The 25,960-nt window shown below is 44.4% G+C and overlaps 1 protein-coding gene across 2 annotated transcripts in view; it reads right to left on the reverse strand.

Annotated features, from left to right (window-relative positions):
* Positions 1–25,960, reverse strand: part of GABBR2 (gamma-aminobutyric acid type B receptor subunit 2) — a 1,005,342-nt gene that overhangs the window by 19,266 nt on the left and 960,116 nt on the right. For both annotated transcript variants that reach the window (XM_075585987.1, XM_075585988.1), the window contains exon 17: positions 18,652–18,781. In XM_075585987.1, coding sequence (XP_075442102.1) covers positions 18,652–18,781 — 130 coding nt within the window. The remainder of the gene's footprint in view (positions 1–18,651; positions 18,782–25,960) is intronic.

Genomic DNA, 25,960 nt, shown 5'->3' on the forward strand with positions numbered 1-25,960 from the left:
ATCTGGCTACATCGGGTGTTCGGGAAATTGTGAAATTGTTGTGGTGGAGCTTGGCTGTTCAAGAATATATGTCTTTACTATTCAGCACAAGAGGGGCAGCAAGTAACCACGGGCACACCAATGGCTTTTCCAGCAGGACGACCCCGGCCCAGTGCTACAGCCATCGGGACCGTCACCCCACGGGTCTCATCTTGAGGGGAGGAAGTATGACGGAGGTGCCACATGGCATGCCCAAATAAAGGTTAAGCCCACTTGCTGCATCTTCCAATCAAGATGGCAACCCACTGAATTTAAATAAAATATTGCCATATCAGGGCTGTAAAATGTCCCAGCCTTGGTAATTTTTAACTTATGTTACTGGGTGTATTTCCTGGTTTATTGTATGTATATGTGTGACTCATGTACCTGGGCTAGCAACAATGGGTAAGTATCAGGCACACAGTGAGTCAGAGGGCTTTTGTGTGGGGTCTTGTGCAGTGTTAAGATATAATGGGAGTCTGGGGAAGGATGCACCCACCGGCTGAGAGTATCCCCTCCAAGGCCAGAGCATTGTTCTCTCCCCAGCAGTGAGGCATCTAACCCTGTGGGAGGTATATAAGGCACTGGCTCCACCCCTTTCCTGATTGATCCTTTCTGATTGGCTTTGAAAATTAATGAACTCTGCTGATTGGTCAGCACCAGCATGTTCTCCATGTTTCGGAAAGTATACAAGCCGACACCGATCAGTGCTACACAGTTGTTCTTGGTTGGTCTCAATAACGTGAGACCAACTGTATCAAGAACTGTGCGACTATGGGTGGTCATCTCTAGTTATTGTACTGGGATTGAGGAATAAACTATTGTGGCAGCATCCAGGGTAAGCTGGCTTCGGAAGCTCCCTACACCTTGCAAGCTTGGAGTCCTCGTTTTTCCTGTTTTGGTGAGATCTTGCTCTGTGCTTGTGTTGTTAACTGTTTGCTCCAGCCAAATAATAATAATATAATTAATAATGTTTGTTAGCCTCAGAGTTCTGCCTGGTATTCGCTATCCCAAGTGATCTGGTCACCCTCGTACAGTTACAACAACCACAGGGGAAATTTCACAAAAGTTTATAGCTGTGGTTGATAATTTATTGTTTTAGCATGACAGGATATTAAGGTACAAACAAATTTAATAATTCAGAGACGTCATGGGCGAATATGACAAGATTACTGAAGTCTGATATGTTGATTCACTTTACTGTAAACGTCCTGGATAAATCTAATTTTTCAGTAGCAGGGAGAACATTATAAATCATCATAATCCTTTTTAAGGAAGGAACGACTTGAACAAAGTCACACAGACCTGACATTCAGCATCCAGCCATATTATACTATTTTATATGCCAGTGCTTCAAACAGAAGGCTACCCCTTCTCCAAAAATATAATTTCACATTAATTTATTGTTAACAGTTGCTTAAGATTTGACATTTCTTTATAATGGATCATTTTACATTTTCCGACATTGATTTAGGTAATCAATCTTCACCTTTAAATTGAATAGACAATACGAGGGGGGGGGGGTATTGTAGAGGGAGGTCAGGGGGGTGAGTTGGCGTGGGAGTTAGGAGGGAGAGGGGAGTTAGAGGGTGAGTAGGGGTGGAGGGAGTAAGTAGGAGTCAAGGGTAGGTTAGAGTTATGAAGGGGGAATCAGAGGTGGAGGGGACACATACTTATGTATGTATGTGTCACGACTGGGGTTTACCATAAGGATTGCAATCCACCAGGCAGAATACAAAGATATAATAAACCAGAGTTTATTAAGCCAAAGCTAGCAGTATAACCACAATCACAGAATACAGCAATAACTAACAAAAACACAGGGAATATGAGGGATATCCTATAGTAGGTGACTAGGTGGTAGGCGCAACTGAAGCCAGCTTACTCTCAATGTTCATTCACAGTCCATCCTGCAAAGGTTCCTGCACGTAGGAATGACTACCCCGGTGTCCACGGTTTCTGTACAGCTACAGTAAGAGTAACTATGGAACTCTGATCAGCATCAACTTACCTAAACCCTCAGCTTCCATCCAGAAACATGGAAGTCCGGGTTCCTACCAATCAGAAAAGAGATTGTCTTTGTGCCACTAATCAGAGATTGAGGGCTTGCCCAACATGGACCAATCAGGGCTGGGGGGGGGGGGGGACCATAATCTGGGGAAGCCTCTAGAGACGTGCTTGGGAGTTGGGAAATTGGAACTGACCAATGGGAAGCAGACCGCTAGAGCTAGGACCCGGGGCTTGATTCCTGATGCCAGCTCCATTCTTCCTGGTATAATCTCCACACTGCCTGAGCGAAACAACACCTTTACTTGTGAAGGGTACGTCCTCCCAGCATTGTTCCCTGAGTACAGAACCTGGCCCGGACAAAGGATGGCAGTTGGATTCATTGTGGGCTGGCCTTGATAATCTAATCAAGGGCCCAACACACAATGAATCCCATAGAAATACATGCACAACTTACAGATACCTAATTACAAATGCAAACATCACACAGTAACTTGCAACAAATGGCTAACCTCAGGTTACAAATTATGCCAGCATCCATCTTGTGGCTTAAGATGGCTACTGAGGCCAAGGCATTTGGTCGCCATCTTGATGGGTCGGGGCAACTAGCAGGCATAACCTTTAATGTACTGTACTGTGATAGGTTGCCCCTACCATCACACTGTGTGCAGAGAGTGATTTATATACTGTGTTTGTGCCTGTGCGGTGCATTTCCTCCCTTGTCTACAACCTGCTGGACAGGGAGTTGAGCTTCCCCCCAATGTCATGTTCTAATTGTTTTTTTTTATTGTAAATGCTTTTACATTTGTTTTGTAGACCCCTACAATAAAGAGGGGCTCCTGCATTCTTTTTATTTTAGGATTTATATCCCGTGATCATCACAAGTGGTGATCATGGAGTGTACCCCCCTCCACTGTACAAAATAAGAGAGCAGCATCAGTCTCACCCCCTGTGAAGATCATGAGGGTAGTATGTTTAGGGTATCCCCAAAAATCAATAGGGGATCATGTCCTGGTTTTGGGGGGGTTACCTTTCTCCGCACATATTTCTGATTATCACAAGGAGTGCTTTCCCCATCTTAGCAATGCACTGCATGCTACAGTATATGTGCTATAGGAGGGGGTTACTCCATAATCACTCTTTGTGATGATCAGAAGCTTGTAAATCGGAGGGTAACCCCATCAATCAAGAGGCAAGTGACCCACCCCCACCTTATCTGTGGATTGTGTGTAATCCTTTTACTTTTTGTATGTAGACACACAAATTGAAAATGTTGTATTTATATTTCTTTGGTGTTGGGGGAAGGGAGGGGTGGATGGTAACAGTGAGAAGTGCTCCCAGGCACGATTTTGATGCTGTGAGTGTATGAGTACCATTGATTGATAGAGGACAGAGTCCCCTTCAATCATAAGAAATACTTCTTGTGAAAATGAACTACAGTACAAAATGCATGTTCCATACAAAATAGCTAGTATTCAACAAAAGCATGATCCACTGTATCGCACCCGAATCAACGATATCTGTAATTGAGTAATGGCTGGTATCACTGGTTTGGCTGCAATAGCTCAGATCGCGCTTTGAAGACTCCCAGACAATGTATTATGACACTTTTATATTACAGTTAAAGTGACCTACAGTATCCAATGGAGGCATAAATGTCCCGCATCTTAAGGATGTCATGATGTAATCTCTTGTGGCTTCCTAATGGTGCACGGAATGCTGGACATTTAAACAGCAGATAAATACAAGTACCCCCTACAGAGATACGTTTCTTGGAAGCAGGGTGTCTGCAGGAGTGTTGCTTTAACTAATCAAAAAGTACATGTGTAACGGTGTTTCCTCAACCCAATCTCATGTGGGCGCTATCAGTGGGAAACTGACTCTGGTTACGTGTGGTATAGTGTGGTGCACCTGCTGGCTTACAGGACTCCTGAGTCTCCCGCGATGGTATGGGGGATGTCATAAGTACTGGCTTTCGAGGTATGGCTGAGTCATACTCACTCATGGTACAGCGCTTCCATCTCCAACAGATCCCCAGCGTAGTAGGGAGGAATCTCTGAAGGAGAACCTCTTTGTGCAACTTCTCCCTGAATGATTCCAGACTCAGGCAAGAAGGTATCTTTAACATAGAAATATTTTATTTCCTCCTCCTTTAATGGCAGACTGCCCACCATTGCAGCCCGGTCACTTAGCCGCTCATCACTGGGTTGTCACCCTAAGGAAGTCCCATGACACCACTCCTAGTCAGAGCCCTAGAAGCTGTCCTTGCTCTTCCCTTACTCCCTGGTGGAGTAAGAGGAATAGTCTCCCACACCACTCCCAGAGGGAGGGCCACAAAACCTTGCAGAGCCCTGGCAGTTTACTGGGACAGACTAGCCTCTCTCAAGGAGGAGAGGAACTGACTAACTTCAGGAAATGCTATGCAATAAGTAACTCCAATAGGCACCACCCCTGTGTCACTGTAATTGGACATAGACCCTGATGACACTATCTTCACTGCCTTACTGCACAGCATAGATGTGCATGGGGAAAAACCCATAATTACTCCTGGCGAAACCTGCCCTTACCAGGAATTATTGCACAGGAGGAGAAAGATCTATAGCCCCAAAACTTACCCAGGGCTACACTTGTAATACATTTTTTATTTTCTAAAAGTAGACAATTTAATTTTTTTATCCTATGCAACATATCTCATCCAGAGAAAATTTGGATAGCTATATCACAAACAGCACTGCAAAGTTTAAAAAATTAGTAATTTTTCTATACTAATTAAATTAGTGAGGTCTTATGACCAAAATATGCACACTGGGCCAACACCAACTTAAAATTCAACTTTGATATGCAGTATAGTGGGCAAAGATACAACACTACACTGACACAGAAATCACAGTTTAAACATTTTATTGCAAACATTACAATGGCTCCGTAGGTAGTGAAGGGGTAGTTCCCAGCTATATATTCTTGTGGAGAAAGACAAAATACTTATATCTGCACTTCACTGGGTGTGTACTTTAAGAAAATATATTCTTAACTGGGGGTGCTTTGTTATGCTTTAGGGGTGTTTTCTCTTGCCAAGAATGTCAACAGCTGAAATTATTATGCATTTTTTAAAACAAATATCAAGACCACTGTTTTAAACAAAGATTCCCGAATTTAAATATTTTTGGGATAAACACATTTGGTGTTATTTCTCCTCTCTTCCCATTGAGATTACCCACATCCATCATACAGGAATACAGCACTTGCCACTGATTGTGATTGGCACATTTAAACTCATCAGTATGCGAGTACAACCTTTCGAGATTACTTTCGATTATCATCTGCCAGAGTCCTACATTATCACCATATGGTGTTTTTCCTTTTTAGTCTTTTATATGTACTGTACCCCCTTTTTATCTAAAGCCCTCTCCCGCCTTAAACCTTTTTCACTGACTGCCCCACACCTCTGGAATGCCCTTCCCCTCAGTACCCGACTAGCACCCTCTCTATCCACCTTTAAGACCCACCTTAAGACACACTTGCTTAAAGAAGCATACGAATAGCACTGTGGCTATTCTGAACACATGATACATAAAGCTTGGCCCCCTGCAGACGCACTTACCAGAACTCCCTCCTACTGTCTCTGTACGTTCTCCCTAACTACCAATTAGATTGTAAGCTCCTCGGGGCAGGGACTCCTCTTCCTTAATGTTATGTTTGTCTAAAGCACTTATTCCCATGATCTGTTATTTATATTATCTGTTATTTATTCGATTACCACATGTATTACTACTGTGAAGCGCTATGTACATTAATGGCGCTATATAAATAAAGACATACAATACAATACAATGGTGTTGTCCACTGCTCAATACCCAATGTCTTATTAGCTTGTGGCATGTACCCTCAAAAATATATATACTTTATTGGGGTATTTTTATGTTAGAGAGAAGTTTTGATTTGCCACTGATGGCGAGCACCATTTGAATTCAGCCATTAAAAAATCAGGTGTGAAGAGCTTTACACAGTCTTACTAATTTGGGCCTCTATTTTCCAAAATAGTATGGAAAGCTACACATACATTATGTGGTATCAGTGGAGCAAGGGCGATAAGATATAGTATTCCTCTCCATGATATCACGGAACTCGTGGGAGAAATTTTGATGCAAAGTCCATTGTTAGTGTACATTTTGTAGAAATATTTCAAGACCAAGATGTTCAACAAACATTCTTTGTCAGACATTTTTTTTATGGAAATGGGTTACCCACGTCTAAATTCCTTGGGATATGTTTTCAGAAAAGATATACTTTTACGGGGGGTATTTTTATGCTAGACGGTAGTTTTGCCTTGCCAATGATGGTGAGCACGTTTTGGGTTAAGCCGTGAGAAACGCTTACTAATTTTGGGCCTCTTTTTTCTTTTTAAAGATGTAAAGCTACATGTACTGTAACTATATTGCCCAGGACATACTTGAAAACGAGAGGTAACTCTCAATGTATTACTTCCTGGTAATTTTTTTTATAAATATTGACTGTATAACTATAACTATACTACTGTAGGTTAGACAGCACACACGTCTAAAACATATATACTGTATACTTGGTATCAATGTTCTCAGAAGACCTAGGGCAATAGCATTTTGTATTTATGTCCAAGATTACACTAAGTTTGAGAAATGTTGATGCAAAGTTGGAAGTTAGTGGTCTTCATATTTTTCTAAGAAATGTATGTTGTGTTTAACATAATTGTTGTGTTTATGTTGTGTTAGCGAAAGACATACTACACATGTTTGAACTTGTTGGGGCATGTGCTTTCAGAAAATATATACTTTTGTGGATTTATATTTCTGCTAGAGGTAGTTTTGTCTTGTTAATATTGGCGCGCCCCTTTTACATTCAGGCCTGAACATTTCAGGTGTGAAACGTCTTGCTAATTGTGAATTGTGAACTATAAACCTATACATACAGTATCTAGATATCTAGTATCACTGTCATCAGAAGATGCAGGGCAATAATATTAGTATTAACTTTAATTAAATTAATGAATTTGCTAGAGATATCTGGGACAACAATAAGAAACTATTTTTTTTTTTTACTTTGTTCATATTCATTACATAATATCTTGGTCACATCATATGCAATGCGAAGACAGATACCAATCTCAGCCACCCCAGCATACATCTGCGTTGCCCCAAAGGCGCACAGCCTGATGGGGCCCCCCCAAGAACTACTGCTCTCTGCACAGGACCCGCATGCTAAGGGTTAACATGTGCTTGTTCTTTGTGGAATCGGCAACCCCACCCACTGGAATGTTAATGAGCCATGGGGACACAAAGAAAAGATCTTTTTGTTCACAGATGAATAAGATTCAATCTCACCCACCCCAGTGTACATCTGCGTTGCACCAAAGGCGCATAGCCTTTGGCGCAGCCAAAGGGTGTGAGCCGTTTGCTGCCGTTCGCTGATGTTGGTTGATGTTAAATCTGCTCTATTTCTTTCTGAAACTCATAAGCCCTTTATCCCCTGTATCCAATTTTCTAACTCTATCTGTTCATGAAATGTCTGTGAATTCACTGTATAACTCTGTTCTTTTATTGAAACCATGTATTTTTTATAACTCTGTGCCCAGGACATACTTGAAAACGAGAGGTGTCTCTCAATGTATTACTTCCTGGTAAAACATTTTAATAAAAAAAAAAAAATGGAACGCTAATCCTGTGCTTAAAAAAAAGATATGGAATATATACCTTAAGGTTGGAGGAAAGGAAATTTCACCAGCAACAAAGGAAAGGGTTCTTTACAGTAAGGGCAGTTAAAATGTGGAATTCATTACCCATGGAGACTGTGATGGCAGATACAATAGATTTGTTCAAAAAAAAGGTTGGACATCTTTTTAAATGGGAAAGGTATACAGGGATATACCAAATAAGTAAACATGGGAAGAATGTTGATCCAGGGATTAATCCGATTGCCAATTCTTGGAGTCAGGAAGGAATTAATTTTTCCCCTTAATGGGTTTTTTTGTTTGCCTTCCTCTGGATCAATAAGTAAGTATAGATATAGGATACAGTATCTGTTGTCTAAATTTAGCATAGGTTGAACTTGATGGACCTATGTCTTTTTTCAACCTCATCTACTATGTAACTATGTAACTATGTAATATATATATATAATTTCCATATCTATCTCTGTGGACTGCATGACTCACCTCACACTGATGATACCCATCAAGGTTGAAACATATCTGTGAGTGGGTTAACTGACTTTGCATCTCCCAAGTCCTTGCTTAAGAGCTGTGTTTAAAGCAGCATGCATTGGCTAAGGGTTGTTCATGTAATGTGAGCTTGAGATAAAAGGTGGCACTGTGTGCTCATTTGCATGTCATTTTCCAGAATCCCTTGCTGCAGTGGAAGTGCTGTGTGCTGGGCGATAATTGTCAAAGACAGGGTTGCAGACCTGTCTAAGACATGCAAATGAATATACAGGAATATTTACAGTTGCTATATGCTATACTGTGGAGGGTTTTTGTCACTTTTTTTACCCACCATAACCTTAATAAATGTGGTGATTACCTACTCTTTAATCTCAAATGAGCAAATGTCAGCAACCAACCTCACACTGATGATACCCATCAAGGTTGAAACATGTCTGTGAGTGGGTTAACTGACTTTGCATCTCCCAAGTCCTTGCTTAAAAGCTGTGTTTAAAGCAGAATGCATTGGCTAAGGGTGGTTCATGTAATGTGAGCTTGAGATAAAAGGTGGCACTGTGTGCTCATTTGCATGTCATTTCCCAGAATCCCTTGCTGCAGTGGAATATACAGGAATATATATATATATATATATATATATATATATATATATATATATATATATATATATATAATTTCCATAGGTACAACTCAAGCGGATCACAGGAATCATACATAGACAAAAGTATACCAAACTTTGAAAATGTATGTGGTCACGCAGGTTGCAGACACCTTTAGCACTGAAGGGGTTAAGGCAAGAGATGGGGGAGGTACAGATTGATGAAGCTGGGGACAAATTAGTTTTAACTTAAACTTTTTACCTAACTTAAGAAAGGAGCAATCCATGCAATATCCTACGTTTTTTTTTTTTTTTTTTAAATGAGTTCTGTAGTCTTAGGTAATACTGCATTTTTCTATCTTTATTATTCAGCGCATACTCCAATTTTTAATCAGTTTTTAATATACTGAGCATCCTTTGATTTCTATAGCACATTTAACCCACCGCCTCAGCAGTGCAAGAGCCTTGTAACACTTTCCTGTTTGTGATCATTTGTTGCAAATGTTCCCAGCAGTTTGACCTGCAAACTGTAAAAATAGGCACTCTTACAAAGGATACATTGTAGCTGCTAAGTTACTCTAACTTTTCTTTAAGCGCTGCTTGGATTGCTTTTTTTAAATTAAGACTGCGCTTATAGTAAGCGCGACGTCGATGGAGCGACCAGACATTTGGAAGCGGGTTAAATTTGATTTTTTTACAGACTGTCGCCACATGTGACTGTCTGTAAACCAATGAATGACCCCTTCGCTAAAAGTTAAATTATAACTTTCGCGGGTGGCGACATCATCGGTCGCGTTGCCGTCGCCAGCACTATAAGCGCGGCCTAACTTTAAAGGGTCTGGGGAGGGAGATCTGTACTCCAGCAGGCAGTTGGAATATGGGTACTACCCTCCTCTGGGAGGCAGGTTGCAGCTCTGCTGCTTCCTCTGAAGCTGCTGTTTCTAAACTGCATGTTAGTGGGTCTTGGGACATGCTTCCATCCACCCTTCTGGCTCTGCTTATTGCATTTGCTTCAGGCAGGCAGGAAAGACTGAATGGAAGATTATTAGTTATGTAAGAGAGCGTTTCAAAACTCATGCAACCAGCAGGGAGCGCAGCTGAACTCAGCGAAAGGAGCAAGTGCATCTTCTACACATGAGACAAGGAACTGCTGGTGCTGTTGCCTTTACGAGAGTTCAAAGCTCCTCTCTGGCTGCCCCCTCCCCCAGGTATTATTAGAGGATCGGATTTATGTCGGGTATTTTGGATTTTAGAGTGTGTCGTGCCAATCTATTCTTCTTGAATCCCTCAGTTTCTAGAATCAAGCTTCAAAGGTGACATATGTCATTAGCATTTTATTGTACAGCACCTTAAAGGAATAATACTACTGTAGGTGCCCTGGTGTTTAACATGAGTTCATTGGCTGAAAAGGTGAGATGTTAAACATTCTGTAAATATTGACAGCATAGCAAATATTGATGAGTAGATGGCGCGGGAGTTAGGCAGCAAATAAAGGAGGATTAATAGGGGAGAGTGCATTAGAAATCAGATGTAACAAACAGGATAGAGCCTTTCATATATTCTCCAAAAGTCAAACTCTTGACAAGAAACAAATCAGAATAGTGATGACTGGAGTAAGAAAAGAAGTTCAGAATCTGGCAAACAATTAATAGTTTAATGGGAAGCCAGCTGAGGGTTGTTACTTAGCAAAGGACAAGAAATAAGGAATCCCTAGCTTCAGCATACTTCAGCAAGTAGGCAAAAAAAAGTTATTGCATAATGAGAAATTAGGGCTGAGATGTAAGGAGGGGCAGAAGAGTGTAAAGCTTTAAAAGTGAGGAGAAGAATGGAGTGTGAGATGCGGGATTTGATCGGAAGCCAGGAGAGGGATTTCATGAGGGGAGATGCTGAGACAGATCTAGGAAAGGGTAGAGTGATTCTGGCAGCAGCGTTTAGGATAGATTGTAGGGGAGACAGGTGAGAGGCAGGAAGGCCGGACAGCAGGAAGTTACAGTAATCATGACAGGAGAGAATGAGGGCCTGAGTCAGAGTTTTAGCAGTCGAGCAACAGCGGAAAGTGCGTATCTTTGTTATATTGCGGAGGAAAAAGCGACAGGTTTTAGAAATGTTTTGAATGTGAGGGGCGAATGTGAGAGAGGAGACGAGTGTGACCCCTAGGCAGCGTGCTTGGGCTACTGGGTGAATGATCGCAGTTCCAACAGTAATGTGGAAGGAGGTAGTTGTTAGGATGTGCTCACCACAAACGAGACGGGACCACGGTGCTGAGGTGGGAAGGTAGGAACACCACCCACAGCCACGAGGACACGTCTTGAAAGTAGATTGGTCGCGGATTCCGGATCGGGGCAGGAGAGGTACGGTTGGTAGAGAGTGCCGTTTGCCAAATCCAGGGTTAGAGAGAGGGACGTTGTCGTTTACCGTAAGCCAGGATCGGGATGCCAGAGGTGCGGAGAGTCGAGTAGCCGTGTGCCGAGTACGGGATGCCAGAGGTACAGGAAGACGTAGCGGAAGCCGGTTTGGTACACGAGGAGGTCTGTAAAATAGAACTAGGGAGGCAGAGAATGGTAAAGACAACTGGAACTATGCTCAGCCAAAGAACCAGTGATTTTGGCAGGTATATAAAGGAGAGAGGGTCCAATAGCATTGCAGCCATAAAGGGGTGTGTAGAAGGAGCCAGCTGCAGCAGGGATAGGTCCCTTATGAGTCCCAGGAGATGAGGCATAAAGGGCAGCAATCTGGCTGCATTCAATAGCAGCAACAGTTTGGTTCACTGTACCTTTAAGAGGCGTTTGCGCCTCCGTGTGGCCGCGCCTCTGTGTAGCAGCGCCCGCGGCTGCGTGCGCGGCCCCACGCCCTGATCCGAGGGCAGAAGAGGAAGAAGAACGTGCGCGCGCGCACTGTGCAGGAACTCGCGCGCTTCTCTCCGGCGTCCCTGCGAGCCACGAGGATGTCAGGCGAGGCAGCAGGTAAGTGGGAGACACGCCGTGAACGGCGTGTTTCCATAATCCTTACAGTACCCCCCCCTTCAGGGGCGACCTCCGGGCGGCCATGATAAGGCTTGGAAGGGTTTTTGTGATGAAAAGCCCGTAGAAGCCGAGGTGCATGAAGATCCCGGTGAGGAATCCATGAACGTTCCTCTGGACCGAACCCCCTCCAGTGAACCAGGTATTGTACTCCTCCTCTGGAAATTCTTGAATCCAGGACAAACTGGACCTCGTACTCCTGTTGACCCGAAATCATAATCGGAGGTGGAGAAGAAGTTTTCTAGGAAAAGCGAGGGCTGCGAAACACTGGTTTGAGTAAAGATACATGAAAAACTGGTGGAATCTTCATAAAAGGTGGAAGGCGTAGTTCGTAAGCCACAGGGTTAATCCTCCTAACCACGGGAAAGGGACAGAGGAACTTGGGAGCAAGCTTCATGGTAGGAACCTTCAGCCGGATATTCCTAGATGAAAGCCACACCGTGTCCCCTGGAACGAACTCCGGCACTTGTCGTCGAAGGCGATCTGCTTGGCGTTTCTGTCTCCCTGTAGCTACCTTCAAGTTCTCCTGTATCTTAGACCACAAAACCTTCAGGTGAGAGACATGTTTGTCCACTGCTGGCACCCCTGATGGTAGTGAAGAGAAGGGTAACCGGGAAGGATGGAATCCATAATTTATAAAAAACGGAGATTCTTGGGTAGAGTCATTGCGGAGAGAGTTCAGGGCAAACTCGGCCCAAGGAAGTAGATCCACCCAGTCCTCCTGTGTATCCGTGATGAAACATCGGAGATATTGTTCTAAGCTTTGATTGACCCTCTCCGTTTGCCCATTGGTCTGTGGATGGTATCCTGAGGAGAACTGAAGAGAGATCCCCAACCTTTTGGAAAAGGCACGCCAAAATCTTGACACAAATTGCGAGCCCCGGTCAGAGACAATGGTAGAAGGAACTCCGTGAAGGCGAAAAATCTCCTGAATAAACACATCTGCCAGCCTGGGGGAATTTGGGAGACCCCTCAAAGGAACAAGGTGCGTTTGTTTGGAAAAACGATCGATGACCACTAAAATAGTATTCTTCCCTTTGGACTCTGGAAGTTCCACAATGAAATCCATAGAGATATGACTCCAGGGACGATCTGGAATGGGTAATGGAAGGAGTAGCCCAGCGGGTCTGACACGAGGTACCTTGTTACGAGCGCAAATGCTACATGCTTTGACAAACTCCTCTACGTCTTTAGCCCTCTCTGGCCACCAGAAGGTACATTGAACCAGATCGTTGGTCTTCCGTATCCCTGGGTGTCCTGCCGATTTAGACGAATGACACCACTCGAGGACCTTCTTGCGGTGTTGAGGTGCCGTGTAGAGTCTTCCCTCCGGAACCTTGAGTCCTCTCGGAGTCTTTGACTGTTCCGACTGAATTTTGCTCATGACCTCAAAGGAGTTGGCAGACAGGATACAACTAGAGGGGATAATAGACTCAAGCTGTTCCTCGGACCTGTCATCCGCAAGAAATTGTCGAGATAGAGCGTCCGCCTTTAGGTTCTTGGAGCCAGGAATAAAAGAAATAAGAAAATTAAATCGTGAAAAAAACAAAGCCCAGCGGGCTTGTCGAGCATTCAACCGACGTGCTCCCTCCAAGTAAAGAAGGTTCTTATGATCCGTAAGAATGGTAATGGGTGTCTCAGTGCCCTCTAAGAAATGTCTCCACTCCTCCAACGCTAATTTGATCGCCAAAAGCTCCCTATTTCCGACATCATAATTCTGTTCGGCGGAAGAGAATTTCTTAGAAAAAAAAGCACAGGGATGCAGTCTGGCTAACGGAGAAGTTCTCTGGGACAGAACAGCCCCAGCCCCAATGTCCGAAGCATCTACCTCCAAGGTGAACACGAGTCCAGGATCTGGGGGTGAGGATGGGAGCAGACACAAAAGCCTTCTTGAGACTCTCAAACGCTTCTTTAGCGGTCACTGACCATGATGACGGATCTGCCCCTTTCTTAGTGAGGGCGGTTATGGTGGATACGGTATCAGAAAAATTGCGGATGAACCGTCGATAATAATTCGCAAAACCTAAAAAGCGTTGCACGGCTTTGAGAGTAGTCGGAAGAGGCCACTCCAAGATAGCTTTAAGTTTCTCCGGATCCATTTTGAAACTGGAATCCGAGATAACGTAACCCAAGAACGCCACGGATTTAAGGTGGAACTGACACTTCTCCAATTTCGCAAAAAGATGGTTCTCCCGCAAACGTAATAGTACTTGTTGAACGTGTTTAATATGATCTTGAGCGGTCTTAGAAAAGATGAGGATGTCATCTAAATAAACAATAAGAAAAGTGTTGAGAATGTCCCGAAAGATCTCGTTGACAAAATCCTGGAAAACTGCTGGTGCATTGCACAACCCGAAAGGCATAACAAGATACTCGTAGTGGCCGTCATGGGTGTTGAAAGCAGTCTTCCACTCGTCCCCCTCTCGTATCCTTACTAAATTGTAGGCACCTCTCAGATCCAATTTAGAAAAGATGGTTGCTCCCTGGAGGCGGTCGAATAATTCCGGAATCAAAGGCAGGGGGTAGCGATTTTTGCGGGTGATATTATTCAAACCCAGATAGTCTATGCATGGCGTCCTTCTTTTTGACAAAGAAGAAGCCTGCTCCGACCGGGGAGGAAGACTTTCTGATGAAACCCCTCTCCAAGTTCTCGGCAATGTAGGTGTTCATAGCCTTTGTCTCTGGGAGAGAGAGAGGATAAGATCTTCCCCTGGGAAGAGGTGCGCCAGGAAGTAAGTCAATGGGACAATCAAACGGACGGTGCGGCGGTAGTACCTCAGAACGTGCCTTGTCAAATACGTTACGGAAATCCCAGTACACAGACGGTAAGGAGTTGATCTTCTCGGATATGGTAGACACTCCTCCAATCCTCTGGAAAACCCTGGTACATGTCTTGGCACAAGAAGGAGCCCACTGAACCGGTTCCCGATCCGTCCAGTCGATGCGAGGATTATGAAGTTGAAGCCAGGGAAGACCCAAAATCAACTCAGCAGAGGGCGTGTGGATGACATCGAGAGTAATGATCTCTGTATGGACATCCACGAACTGCAGTAGGAGAGGTACCGTCTGAAGCGTGATAAATGCTGGCTTTAGAGGTCGACCATCGATGGCCTCCAGACCTACAGGCGTCTTCTTGTTGACAAAAGGAATATTGTTCTGTCTAGCAAAAGTTTCATCAATGAAATTACCGGCAGAACCGGAATCAATGAACGCCCGTGCCCGGGTGTGGAACCCCTCTCCAGACAGCATTATAGGTAAGACTATCCTGGTGGGAAGGATGTTTTGGATGATGGAAGAAGGGGTCAATATTCCCAATGAAACTCTCCCGGATCTCACTGGGAGCTGGCGTTTTCCCGGTCTATGGGGACACTGGGGCAAGGCGTGAGTGGAATTGCCACAGTACATGCAAAGACCGGCCGTGCGCCTACGTAACTTCTCAGCCGGAGATAGTCTGTTGCCACCCAACTGCATGGGTTCAGGAATGTCCCCGGAAGAAGGTGACGGAGCCACTGTGCAGGAACTCGCGCGCTTCTCTCCGGCGTCCCTGCGAGCCACGAGGATGTCAGGCGAGGCAGCAGGTAAGTGGGAGACACGCCGTGAACGGCGTGTCTCCATAATCCTTACAGTAGTAGGGCCAGGTTTGGGAGGAAGTATGAGGAGCTCTGTTTTAGCCATGTTGAGTTTAAGGCGACGGAGGGCCACCCAGGATGATATAGCAGAGAGACATTCAGAAACTTTGGTTTGTACAGCAGGTGTAAGGTCAGGTGTTGAAAAGTATATTTGTGTGTCGTCAGCATAGAGGTGATAATTAAACCCAAAAGATGTTATTAGGTCACCTAGAGAGAGTGTGTACAGAGAAAAGAGAAGAGGTCCCAGGACATAGCCCTTGGGTATCCCCACAGAGAGATCAATAGAGGAGGAGGAGGTGTTAGCAGAAGAGACACTGAAAGTACGATGGGAGAGGTAGGATGAGATCCAGGATAGAGCTTTGTTCCGAATACCAAGAGTATGGAGAATGTGAAGGAGAAGAGGGTTGTCCACGGTGTCAAATGCTGCAGAGAGGTCGAGTAATATGAGCAGAGTGTAATGACCTCTGTCTTTGGCAGCATGGAGGTCATCAGTTATTTTAGTGATGGCTGTTTCCGTGGAGTGAGCAGTGTGGAAGCCAGATTGTAGAGGGTCTAGGAGAGAATAGGTGTTGAGAAAATGGAGCAAGCGAGAGAATACAAGACGTTCAAGGAGTTTAGAGGCAAAAGGGAGGAGGGAGACAGGTCGATAGTTAGAAAGACAGGTAGGGTCAAGCTTGCTGTTCTTGAGTAATGGTATGACTGTTGCATGTTTGAAGGAGGATGGAAAGGTTCCAGAGCAGAGGGAGGAGTTAAAAATGTGTGTGAGCATAGGGATTATAGTAGGAGCAAGAGGTTTTAGGAGATGGGAGGGAATGGGGTCAAGAGGGCAAGTGGTAGAGGGAGAAGAGGCGATCAACAGTGACACATCCTCCTCTGAGACAGTGGAAAAAGAGTCAAGGAAGGCAGGAGGAGAGTTAGGAAGAGGTGTAGGATGGGAGGAAGAAACAGAGGGGATGTTCTGCCGTATGGATTCCACCTTTTCCTTAAAATAGTCAGCAAAGTCCTGAGTGGAGATGGAGGAAGGAGAGGCAGCTGAGGGTGGTTTGAGTAGAGTATCAAAGACAGAGAACAGTCGGCATGGGTTAGACTTGTGCATGTTGATTAGAGAAGAAAGTAGGCTTGTTTAGCTTGCAAAAGGGCAGAGTTGAAACAGGATAGCATAAATTTGTAGTGAAGGAAGTCTGCGAGAGTATGAGATTTCCTCCAGAGGCGTTCAGAGGAATGTTATCCTATTTACCCAGGATTTCTTGTATCTGCCCTAATTAAATCCTGTTTCTACCATTTTCCTTTCTGAGTTCAGTCATCATCTTCATTGTTCTCAGAGCCATGCACTTCTTTACCCCAGGCTGTGCAATACGGCTTGCATAAGCTTATAGGCTTCCATGTTAAAATGGATAAGAAGTAAAAAGAAACACTGTGCTCATTTGCAGTGGTTTTTGTAAAAAAATTTTTAACCCAGCATAACCTTTTTAAATGTCTTGTGAGTAGTAAGAACAATTACAGCTGCAATAACAGTTTTGCATTGCCAGCAGTTCTGAAATTTCACCAGAAGATGAAGTTGAATACAAGATAGCCTATAGCAATGGTTCCCAACCTCTTTTATATTGTGCAACCCACTGCTAGAAAATATTTGTTCCCTGAACCACTAATTAATATATACTGTATATCCTACTCATCAGACTGTTTGACCAATCTCACGCAGTATAGTATCCTGAGCTTGTGGGACACACACACACACACACTTATTAAGACCCCAAACTGCACCTCTGTGTGTGCAGACAGCATGGATGGTACTGTATACAATACCTGACATAATTTAGGGGCCTATTCTATAAGGATTAATACAAAAAAAATCGCTGGGCCAGTTAAGCCGCCAGTTTTTTTAGTGTTGCTATCACGGTATTCAGAAAGCCTCAAGTACCTGTGATTACCCTCAAAGGGCTCACCCGGCGATTTGTTCCAGCTGCAAAGAGAGCTGCACAGAGAGAGCTGCTCCCTGCGCATATCTTGCCAGCGATGTTAATATAAATTTTAATACTAGTGTAGATGAGCAGGGGGTCTCTGGGGCAGAACCGCGTTGATTTCAGATCCGGGGACCCCTGCTTCCTTAGATACAGGCCCCGTTATGGGGAGCCTGTATCTTCTATGCATTTAAATGTCTCGTGTCACGTGACCGTGGGAATACAATGCATAGGAGATTCTGGCACCCCATAACGGGGCCTGTATTTCGGGAAGCAGGGGGTCCCTGGACCTGAAATCAACGCGGTTCTGCCCCGGAAAACCCCTGCTCATCTACACTAGTATTACAATTTATATTAAAACAGTTCCATTACCTTTGCGGTTAGCCGCTAATGCAACGAAGGGGTTAAACTGCAAAAGCCTGTTTCTTGGGGCAGAGGGGGGGGGGTGAAGGGGGTAGTAGTCGCAGGGTGGTTGCTTATCCCTGGCTGGAAGGTTGCAAGAGGAGTTTACCCCATCACTACCATAGCGGTGGGAGCTGCTAAGGCAATGAAGGAGTTAACCAGTCCCGCTACCCTACGGAAGGCCTAAAAACCCACCCTTGGGGCTACTACTTCCTTCACCCAATCCTTCTACCCACTATAAACAAAAAATAAACACAATAACCCTACTACTCACCTTCTCTACCCACAACAACCACCCACAACACCCCACAACACATACAGTACATTAATGGGCAAAATAACTATTATCCAGATATGGATAATAGCTCATTTGCCCATTATAAAATCAAACATTAGCCAGCATAAATAAAACTTTCTACTTACTCCTGCCATCATGAAGGGGTCTTCATCACCATACTGCAGGTCCATGTCCTCTGTTGCCAACAAGAGTACATAAAAAATACAATATAATGTCCCCTAACTCCTTAATCCCCATAGCGATTAAAAACAGCTATAGTAATTAAGTAGTTAACCCCCATCCCCCGCTACCCACCCGGGAGGCCTAACCACCCACCCCGACCCCACAATACCTAACCTCTACCCAACCTCTACCCATTGATTGGCATAATGGTATATCATACCCATATAATGTGGGCATGATAAGCCACCATAGCAGTCAATGGTCAACCTAATAAAAATCACAATAATAAAAGAAATACACAATATATTTATTATGTATGTGTGTTCCTTTATCAGTTTCAAAGTAAACACTGAATCTTTGTCTTACCTTTGCTGTCTGTGAAGTTTCGTATACTGAGAATATCGTTTAGATCCTGGTAGTGGTTCTGTTTAATATATGTTGTTTTCTCAGGAGTATCTTGAAGTTGCATTGTTACCTCTTCAAGGTCTTTGTCCAGCTGTAAAATATTGTCACAGTATTTTAGTTCCCCTACTTCTCTTTCAAGTGTGCAAGCATTTTTTATTTATTTAAAAAAATCGTTTTAATGTAGAGGTGACCGAACCACATATATACAAGTGAACAGTTCTGAAATGTTACATCATGGACACCTGTTAGATCGGGCTGACTGCACCCATGGATCGCCAGAACAATCGAAACGGAAGTGGTGCTCCTGCACTCCAGGAGCAATCACATAAATGCATAACTGCTGGAGGTGCTCGCCGGACCCAGGTATTATAAAAAGGGTAATAATTATGAGGAGTAGAGGACAAAAATAATTTTTCCGGGATACAGCCCCTTCCTCAGCGACATAACCACTTTGTTGTACTGTGCATCAGTGCACAAATGTTTAAAGTTTATTTTTTGTTTCCTAGCTGACTAACATACCTATCACTCCCCCTTAAAGGTAGGTTTAATGAACTTCCGGCAGGTAGAGCTATAAAATAACTAAGTGAAAAAACTAACAATAGCGCTTTAACACACCCTAAATGTGACAATATACAATTCAACCATACATGTGTGAATAATAAAGCAATGTGATAATAATAGCAATCAAGTGATCTAAAGAAAAAAATGTAAGAAACTTAGAAACAAACTGCAACCCTTGATAAAGACTGTTCCACTCGTCTTGCACCAGGTGATCTTCCAACAAATCAGGGGAGCTCGTCTCCTAGTTATGAAATAAAGAAACACTACATAGTGTAATACTGTTGTGAATAAATTTGTGCAAACAAAGCTCAAAAATGACTACTACTGTATATCATACTGCCTACCTCGATCATATGAAGTGTAAGCCTGCATTTTTTTAATCCCCTTTTAATACTAAATACCATCTGCACTATATGGTCTCTTTTCTTCTTTTTTTCTCCTTGGAGGTTGGGGGCTGGTGGCTACTGTATACACAGGGAACATCCACCCCTTAAGTTGGATGACTGCCTGAATTTGACTGCTCTATTGTGAGTAGTCATTTTTGAGCTTTGTTTGCACAAATTTATTCACTACAGTATTACACTATGTATTGTTTCTTTGTTTCATAACTACGAGACGAGCTCCCCTGATTTGTTGGAAGAGCTATAAAATGGCTGCATTTCTCAGGAGCTCCCGTTCGGCCTAATATCAATCCGCAGACATCCCTGGTTTTCTACAGCAAAAGTTCAGATTAAAAGGCATCGCTAGGGAGTGTACCATTAGCCTGCTTTAATGAGACCATTATTGATCTGATTGGTCATCTCCCCAGAAGTCAATACTTAAAAGAAAATCTGAGGTTTAACCCTGTGCCTAAGTAGCAGTTTCAGGGAAGGACATGCTCAGGGCTTGTTACATAAGCTGTCTCTCTGTGAATGAGGGGATCCTTATCTCCTCTATCACATCTGCTGTGGGTGCTGGTGCTCGTGCTGTGGGACCTACTACCTGTGGACAGAGCTTTTGGTGAGCTCGGAGTAGTGTCGCTGTGGAAAGAATCCACCTGCCAGCAGAAGCATATTTCCTCAGAGATTACAGATTCTTACTCAATGCCACGGCTAAGATGGAGGATACTCGCATGCAGACCAGGAGGGTGCAACAAGAAGGTATTACAATTGGTGTTCATTGTATAGAACTGTTAACCACACCGTTAATGCAATAATTTAGACACAATATGAGGGAATACGTTGATACTCTGAAAAGAGAAATTGCTGAATAGAGGTGTCCACTATTTCAGCAAGAGACTATGCTTGCAAAACATGGCCAAGAACAGCCACTGCCCGCAGCCTAACTCAACCCTGAATATCCCAAGGTGGTAATGCTGCAGAAAGGGAGCATCAATGCACAGCCTCAGGACAAAATTTTAGGGACAGGACCTGGCAGCATGAGTATCTTGAGCTTACCTGATCTAACGGTTGGTCAGCCAGCCATTTACAGGTCTAGCGGAAGCTCTCCATTGCCGGGCACATCTGATCAGTAAGTTTAAGTTATCAGCAGCGGGCTCAGACAGCGACTTCCATCTTGAGCCGCAACATATCGCCGCACACCCAGCTCAGCCAGCTCAGCCAGCTCAGCCCTGGTCCAGTCATGTATAAGTCACTGAGTCGGAAAATTATCACTTCAAAATCCTACAAGAGAAATGTTTCTCTCTTCCTTCTCGACCATAAACTTTTACTTTTCAAAATGCCCTAGAGCTGCCCCCCCGAGAGAGGATGTGCAGTACCCCCGAATACCGCCGGCAGCGTGGAAATGGCAGTACATGACTGCCTGATTCCTGTATACAGAGAGGGGCAGCCCTTCATGGTGGATCCACTCACTATCGACGCTCCTCTTTCATTCGGGATTAATCTCCCATATTATAGACAATCATTTAATTCATCACTGCTAAAAGTTTAAAGTTTAACTCTGCACGAGCTGCACTGTGTGTGAATATAACAGGTTTCCTTATCACAGGGTCATAGACACAGTTGTGTTTGTTGTGTTCCTGTTCTATGCTGTTTTATAATTGTAGCCCCTTTACACCCACCCTAAGTGAGATCTGGTCTGCTACTCCATATTTACTACGGTGTGGTGTGTACCTGTGATGTAACAGGAGGGCTGAGTGCTCAGCGTTTGTGTGGGCAGAACAGGACAGGTTTTACAGGGCACTTTATTCGTGGTTGCAGCGCCTCCAGTCAGCGTTGATCCTCTGGTATACTAGGATGGCCCAGACTTAAACCTTTCTTTAGCCCAAAACAGTGAATCACACTTGCTTATGGTTCCATGGTATTTATTGCATTAGTTAAGATCTTATTGCAGGTACATCTCTTGCTTCCCCTAAGAAAGTCACTTCAAGGCTTTAGGCCCATCCAAGTTTCCTCCTGCATGGTGCTCCGCCTAATGTCTCCTAATGAGACCCCGGGAAGTTGTTGTTCACTCCACAGAGGGAGGAAAAAGACTCACCCACTTTTGGGAAAGTGCCACTATTTATACCCTTGGGTTGTGCTTGTTACCCTGCCCTATAACATAGCAGGTTTGGATACTGACAGGCCATCACATCCAGCATGTGACCCAACCAGTATCCACCCCTCAGGCTGACACTTTCTGGCTGTTGCTAGGCCCACCCTTGGATACATCAAATGTATCTAAAGCTGCAATAGCACACAAGGCCTTTCTGAAGGAATTAACCCATCCATTGCCTGCACCTAAGAGGACTTACACTGGTAGGGCTCAGGAAAATAGGTAGCAGCCATAGGCTAGGTTACATAATGTTATAATATGTTTTCTTAATGCCTCCACGTGACTGCTCACCTTGTTGAAACATAAGACTCTAGGAGAAGTTGACTTTATCTGTTTATTGTTCTGTTAAATGTGTTATTAATAGAATGATGAGTACCAGAGGGGGCATGTATTGGTGTGTATATATATTTGGTGTTCACTTGTATTTGGTAGCCTACACCTTGAGAAAGGCAGTATTACTGCCAAAACGTTGGATTCCTGGGCACAATAAACCCCCCTTTTCATTGATGATTAAGACCGTGTGCCTGATTCTTCTTCTTCACTAAATGTGTTATTAAGCCTCACTATATCCACCACTCTGGTGACTATTTAACTGTGAATAATATTTTAGGTTATAAATGCTGAGGATTTAATATTAGCTTGTATTATCCTGACACATCAGCTAACTCAATATATGAGGACCTTTAACATCTGTTAGCTTGTGAATTGTCTCCCAAAATCTCTACAACCTCAGATTATAGTTATCGTGTCCTGCCTCTAGACTCCTAACGATGGGATCCAGTCTCCCTAGCAATGGGATCCAGTCCAATTTAAACTAGAGTTTTGACAGCCCCCCCCCCATGTCAGCAGTCTTGCGAGCCCTCCTCCACCCATTTCACACCTCGACGTGAGCCCCTCCTCTATTCCCCTCCTTCCCATGTTTTTCTTGCCCCGTCTCACTCTTACCCCCTCTCTTTTTCACTCACTCTCACTCCCACACCCCTTTCTCCTCATTGCCACTCTTACACCCCCTCTCTCCTCACTCCCCCACCCTACATCAATTACCCCCTCTCACTCAATCCCACTCCCTTTATCCATCCTCCTCACACTCATTATTCCATCCCACAATAATTACCCCCCCCCCCACAACATACATACAACCCCCTCCACATATACATAAAACCCACCCACCCCCTAAATACATACAAAGAAAACCTCACCCCTCAAATACATACAATTCCCCCACCCCCACAAATACATACAGAAAAAACCCCACACCCTACATATATACAGAAAAATTACCACCCCCAAATATATACAACCCCGTCCCACATCCCCAAATACATACAACTCCCCACACCCCCAAATTCATACAAAGAAATCCCCCCACCCCAAAATACACACAAAAAACACCCCCTAAATACATACAACCCCCCACCTCCCAAATGCATACAAAGAAATCCCCCCACCCCAAATAAATACAGCTCCCACCCCCCCCAAATGCACAGAAAAAAACCCACCCCCAAATGCATAGAACCCCCACCCCCAAATACATATAAAAAATCCACGCCCAAATGCAAATAACTTCTCCCAACCCCCAAATGCATGCAACCCCCGAAATACATACAAACCCACCCCCCCCCCAAATACATAAAAAATAAAAATCCCACCCCCAAATACATACAAAACTCCCACCCCCCAAATACATACAACCAACCCCCCCAAATGCATAGAAAAAAACCCCTCTCAACCCCCAAATGCATGCAACCCCCTCCCGAAATACATAGAAATCCCCCACCCCCAAATACATACAAAAACTCCCACCCCCCAAATACATACAAAAGACACTGATCATGGCTCTCCCCCAGTTGCTGCGGACCTCCTGTAGGGCTTCCTTCTCTCCCACTCTGTTCAGGCCTGCCTCTCTCTGTGTCCCATGCCGGGCCTCTCTTTCATGACGGTGCATGCGCCAACTTCAGAGAAAGGCCCAGCGTGGGAAAGTAAGGGAGGCCCACAGCTAGGGAGAGACGAGGCCCGGTGACCAGACAAAGCAGTTGGGCCTGGCCTCGGGCCGGGCCCAACTTCTTTGCCAAGCTGCCAGTCCTCTCGTTGCTGCCGGACCCCGGATCTCCTCAGCTGTGGGCCTCCCTCACTGCCCAATGCCGAGCCTCTCTCTCTTGCCATTGTGACCCGGAAGCTGGGCCCAGCTTCCTGCATGTGTCATCAGAGAGGTCCAGCGCGCAGCGGGGTCATAGAAAGGCAGAGCGAGTGAAAAAAAGCCAGGTCCACAGCTGGGGAGAGCCGGCGGCAACGAGAGGACCGGCAGCCGGGCAAAGAAGTTGGGCCCGACCTCTGGCCGCTCTCAACTTCCAGCTCCGGCTGCCCCCTCCCCCTCACAGCCACCGGGCCTCGGACACTTGTCTCAGCTCTCCCTCCTGTCGACGGCCCTGATAATAGTGCTCGAGTGCTGGCACTGTTAGTGTTGTAATCTTAGTAATTAGCCTGCTCCTCCTCAGTCTTTTGAATGCTGGGTGCAGGGGACATACCGTGTGTATTTCTGAGTATTCACATGTTGATTCAACTTGTTAAAAGTGAAACTTTCAATTCTACCGTGGGACAGTTTACTCCGATTGTCGGGTAGGATTGCATCAGCTGCACTAAACACACTGACAATACACTTGCAGGACAACTAAGCCAGTTTACTGCCACCTTGCAAGAGAAGGCCCTGTTTCTGTTTAAGCAGCCCAGTATTCAAGAGGGTCAGATTAACGATCACCAAAATACGCCTCCACCATAGCACTGGTGTCATTAGAGGTGTCTGCTGCTTCTGCGTCAGTGCAAACCATGCCATGGTGATTGGGCCTCAGCATTGTCACTTATTATTATACTGCATGTCATTTAATGTTTTTTCAAGGAGGAAAATCAGAGGAATGATCTAGCTTATGCCAGCATCAACAATGCTCATAAAAGTGATGGATTGTTTCAAGGGCCTCAGCAGCATACACAGATCTAATATCAGCTTCCACTGTCTAGACTGCTGAAAGGCCCCAGTCAGCTGGCTGGCATGCTCCATAAAATAATCATTGACCATCTTCTGCTGCTTATGGAGATGCTCAATCATATATAATGTTGAACTCCAGTGTCTAGGCACCTCCATTTTTAGCAGATGACGAGGCAGGTTGTTTTGCTCCTGCAGCCTAGACAGGACATTATGGACTGTGTAGGATCTGCTAAGGTAAGCACATATTTTTCTGGAAACTGATAAAATGTCCTTCAGAACTGTACACTGAGCTAGGAAACGAGAAACGAGTGACTATTAAATTGAGAACATGTGTGCAAAACAAAGATTGTATATCAAGTTGCGTTCTTTAAGTGCTGCTACCGAGTTGGAACTGTTATTTACTGCAACCTCAAGTGGCTATGAGTTAGCAAAATTACAGAATGTGAGAGCAGTGGCTAAGACACCGTAAAAAGCTGTATGGGCCCTTTCTTCAAAACGACTTGCTGCTGCAGACGCCGAATGTCTTTTTTTAACCCCCTTTTCCTGTTTAACAGTATTATTACTACATTGAGTAAAATGCACCTGTAAGAGACGTGTTCAGAGGTACGCAATGGAGACCGTTTAAAGTGAAACTAAAATTAGGCTTTATTGCGCCTGTCCCTTTAACACAGCAAAAAGAAAACCTACTCCACTTTGGAGAATATCTACACATGTAGTCTAGCCCTCTCTAACTGGGTGGTTAGCTAAGTTAATTACCAGGCCCAAAATATATATACATTTGTACAGATATACAACAGTTCCATAAGAAAGTCTCATCTGTTTCTTGTAGCTGTAGGGGAAGGCTTTTCTGATCTCCTGGGTCAGCACCCTTGTGTGCTAAGGCAATGTCTGCTCCCCTTTGTGTTGTTGTCAGCCTGCAGTCTCTTTGCAGCTCAAGACATCTGTCCTTCCTTGGTTCAGTCCCCAATTGTGAGACTCAGCAAATCCCTCTTCCTGTGTCTCAGAACAGGCTTTTTCTGACAGAGTTCTGATTAGACAGGTGGGGTTGGTTGATTGCAGGTGTGCAATTAACCAGCACACTGCTGGATTAGAGGCACATTTCTTAACAGGGGTAAATCCCTGTTACATACCTCCACTGTTTGTGAGAAGCTCGGGCTTACCATGGCCGAAGCCCATCCTTGCACTCTCATTCGAGAT

The sequence above is a fragment of the Ascaphus truei genome, chromosome 2, assembly GCF_040206685.1.
Source record: "Ascaphus truei isolate aAscTru1 chromosome 2, aAscTru1.hap1, whole genome shotgun sequence".
NCBI lineage: Eukaryota > Metazoa > Chordata > Amphibia > Anura > Ascaphidae > Ascaphus > Ascaphus truei.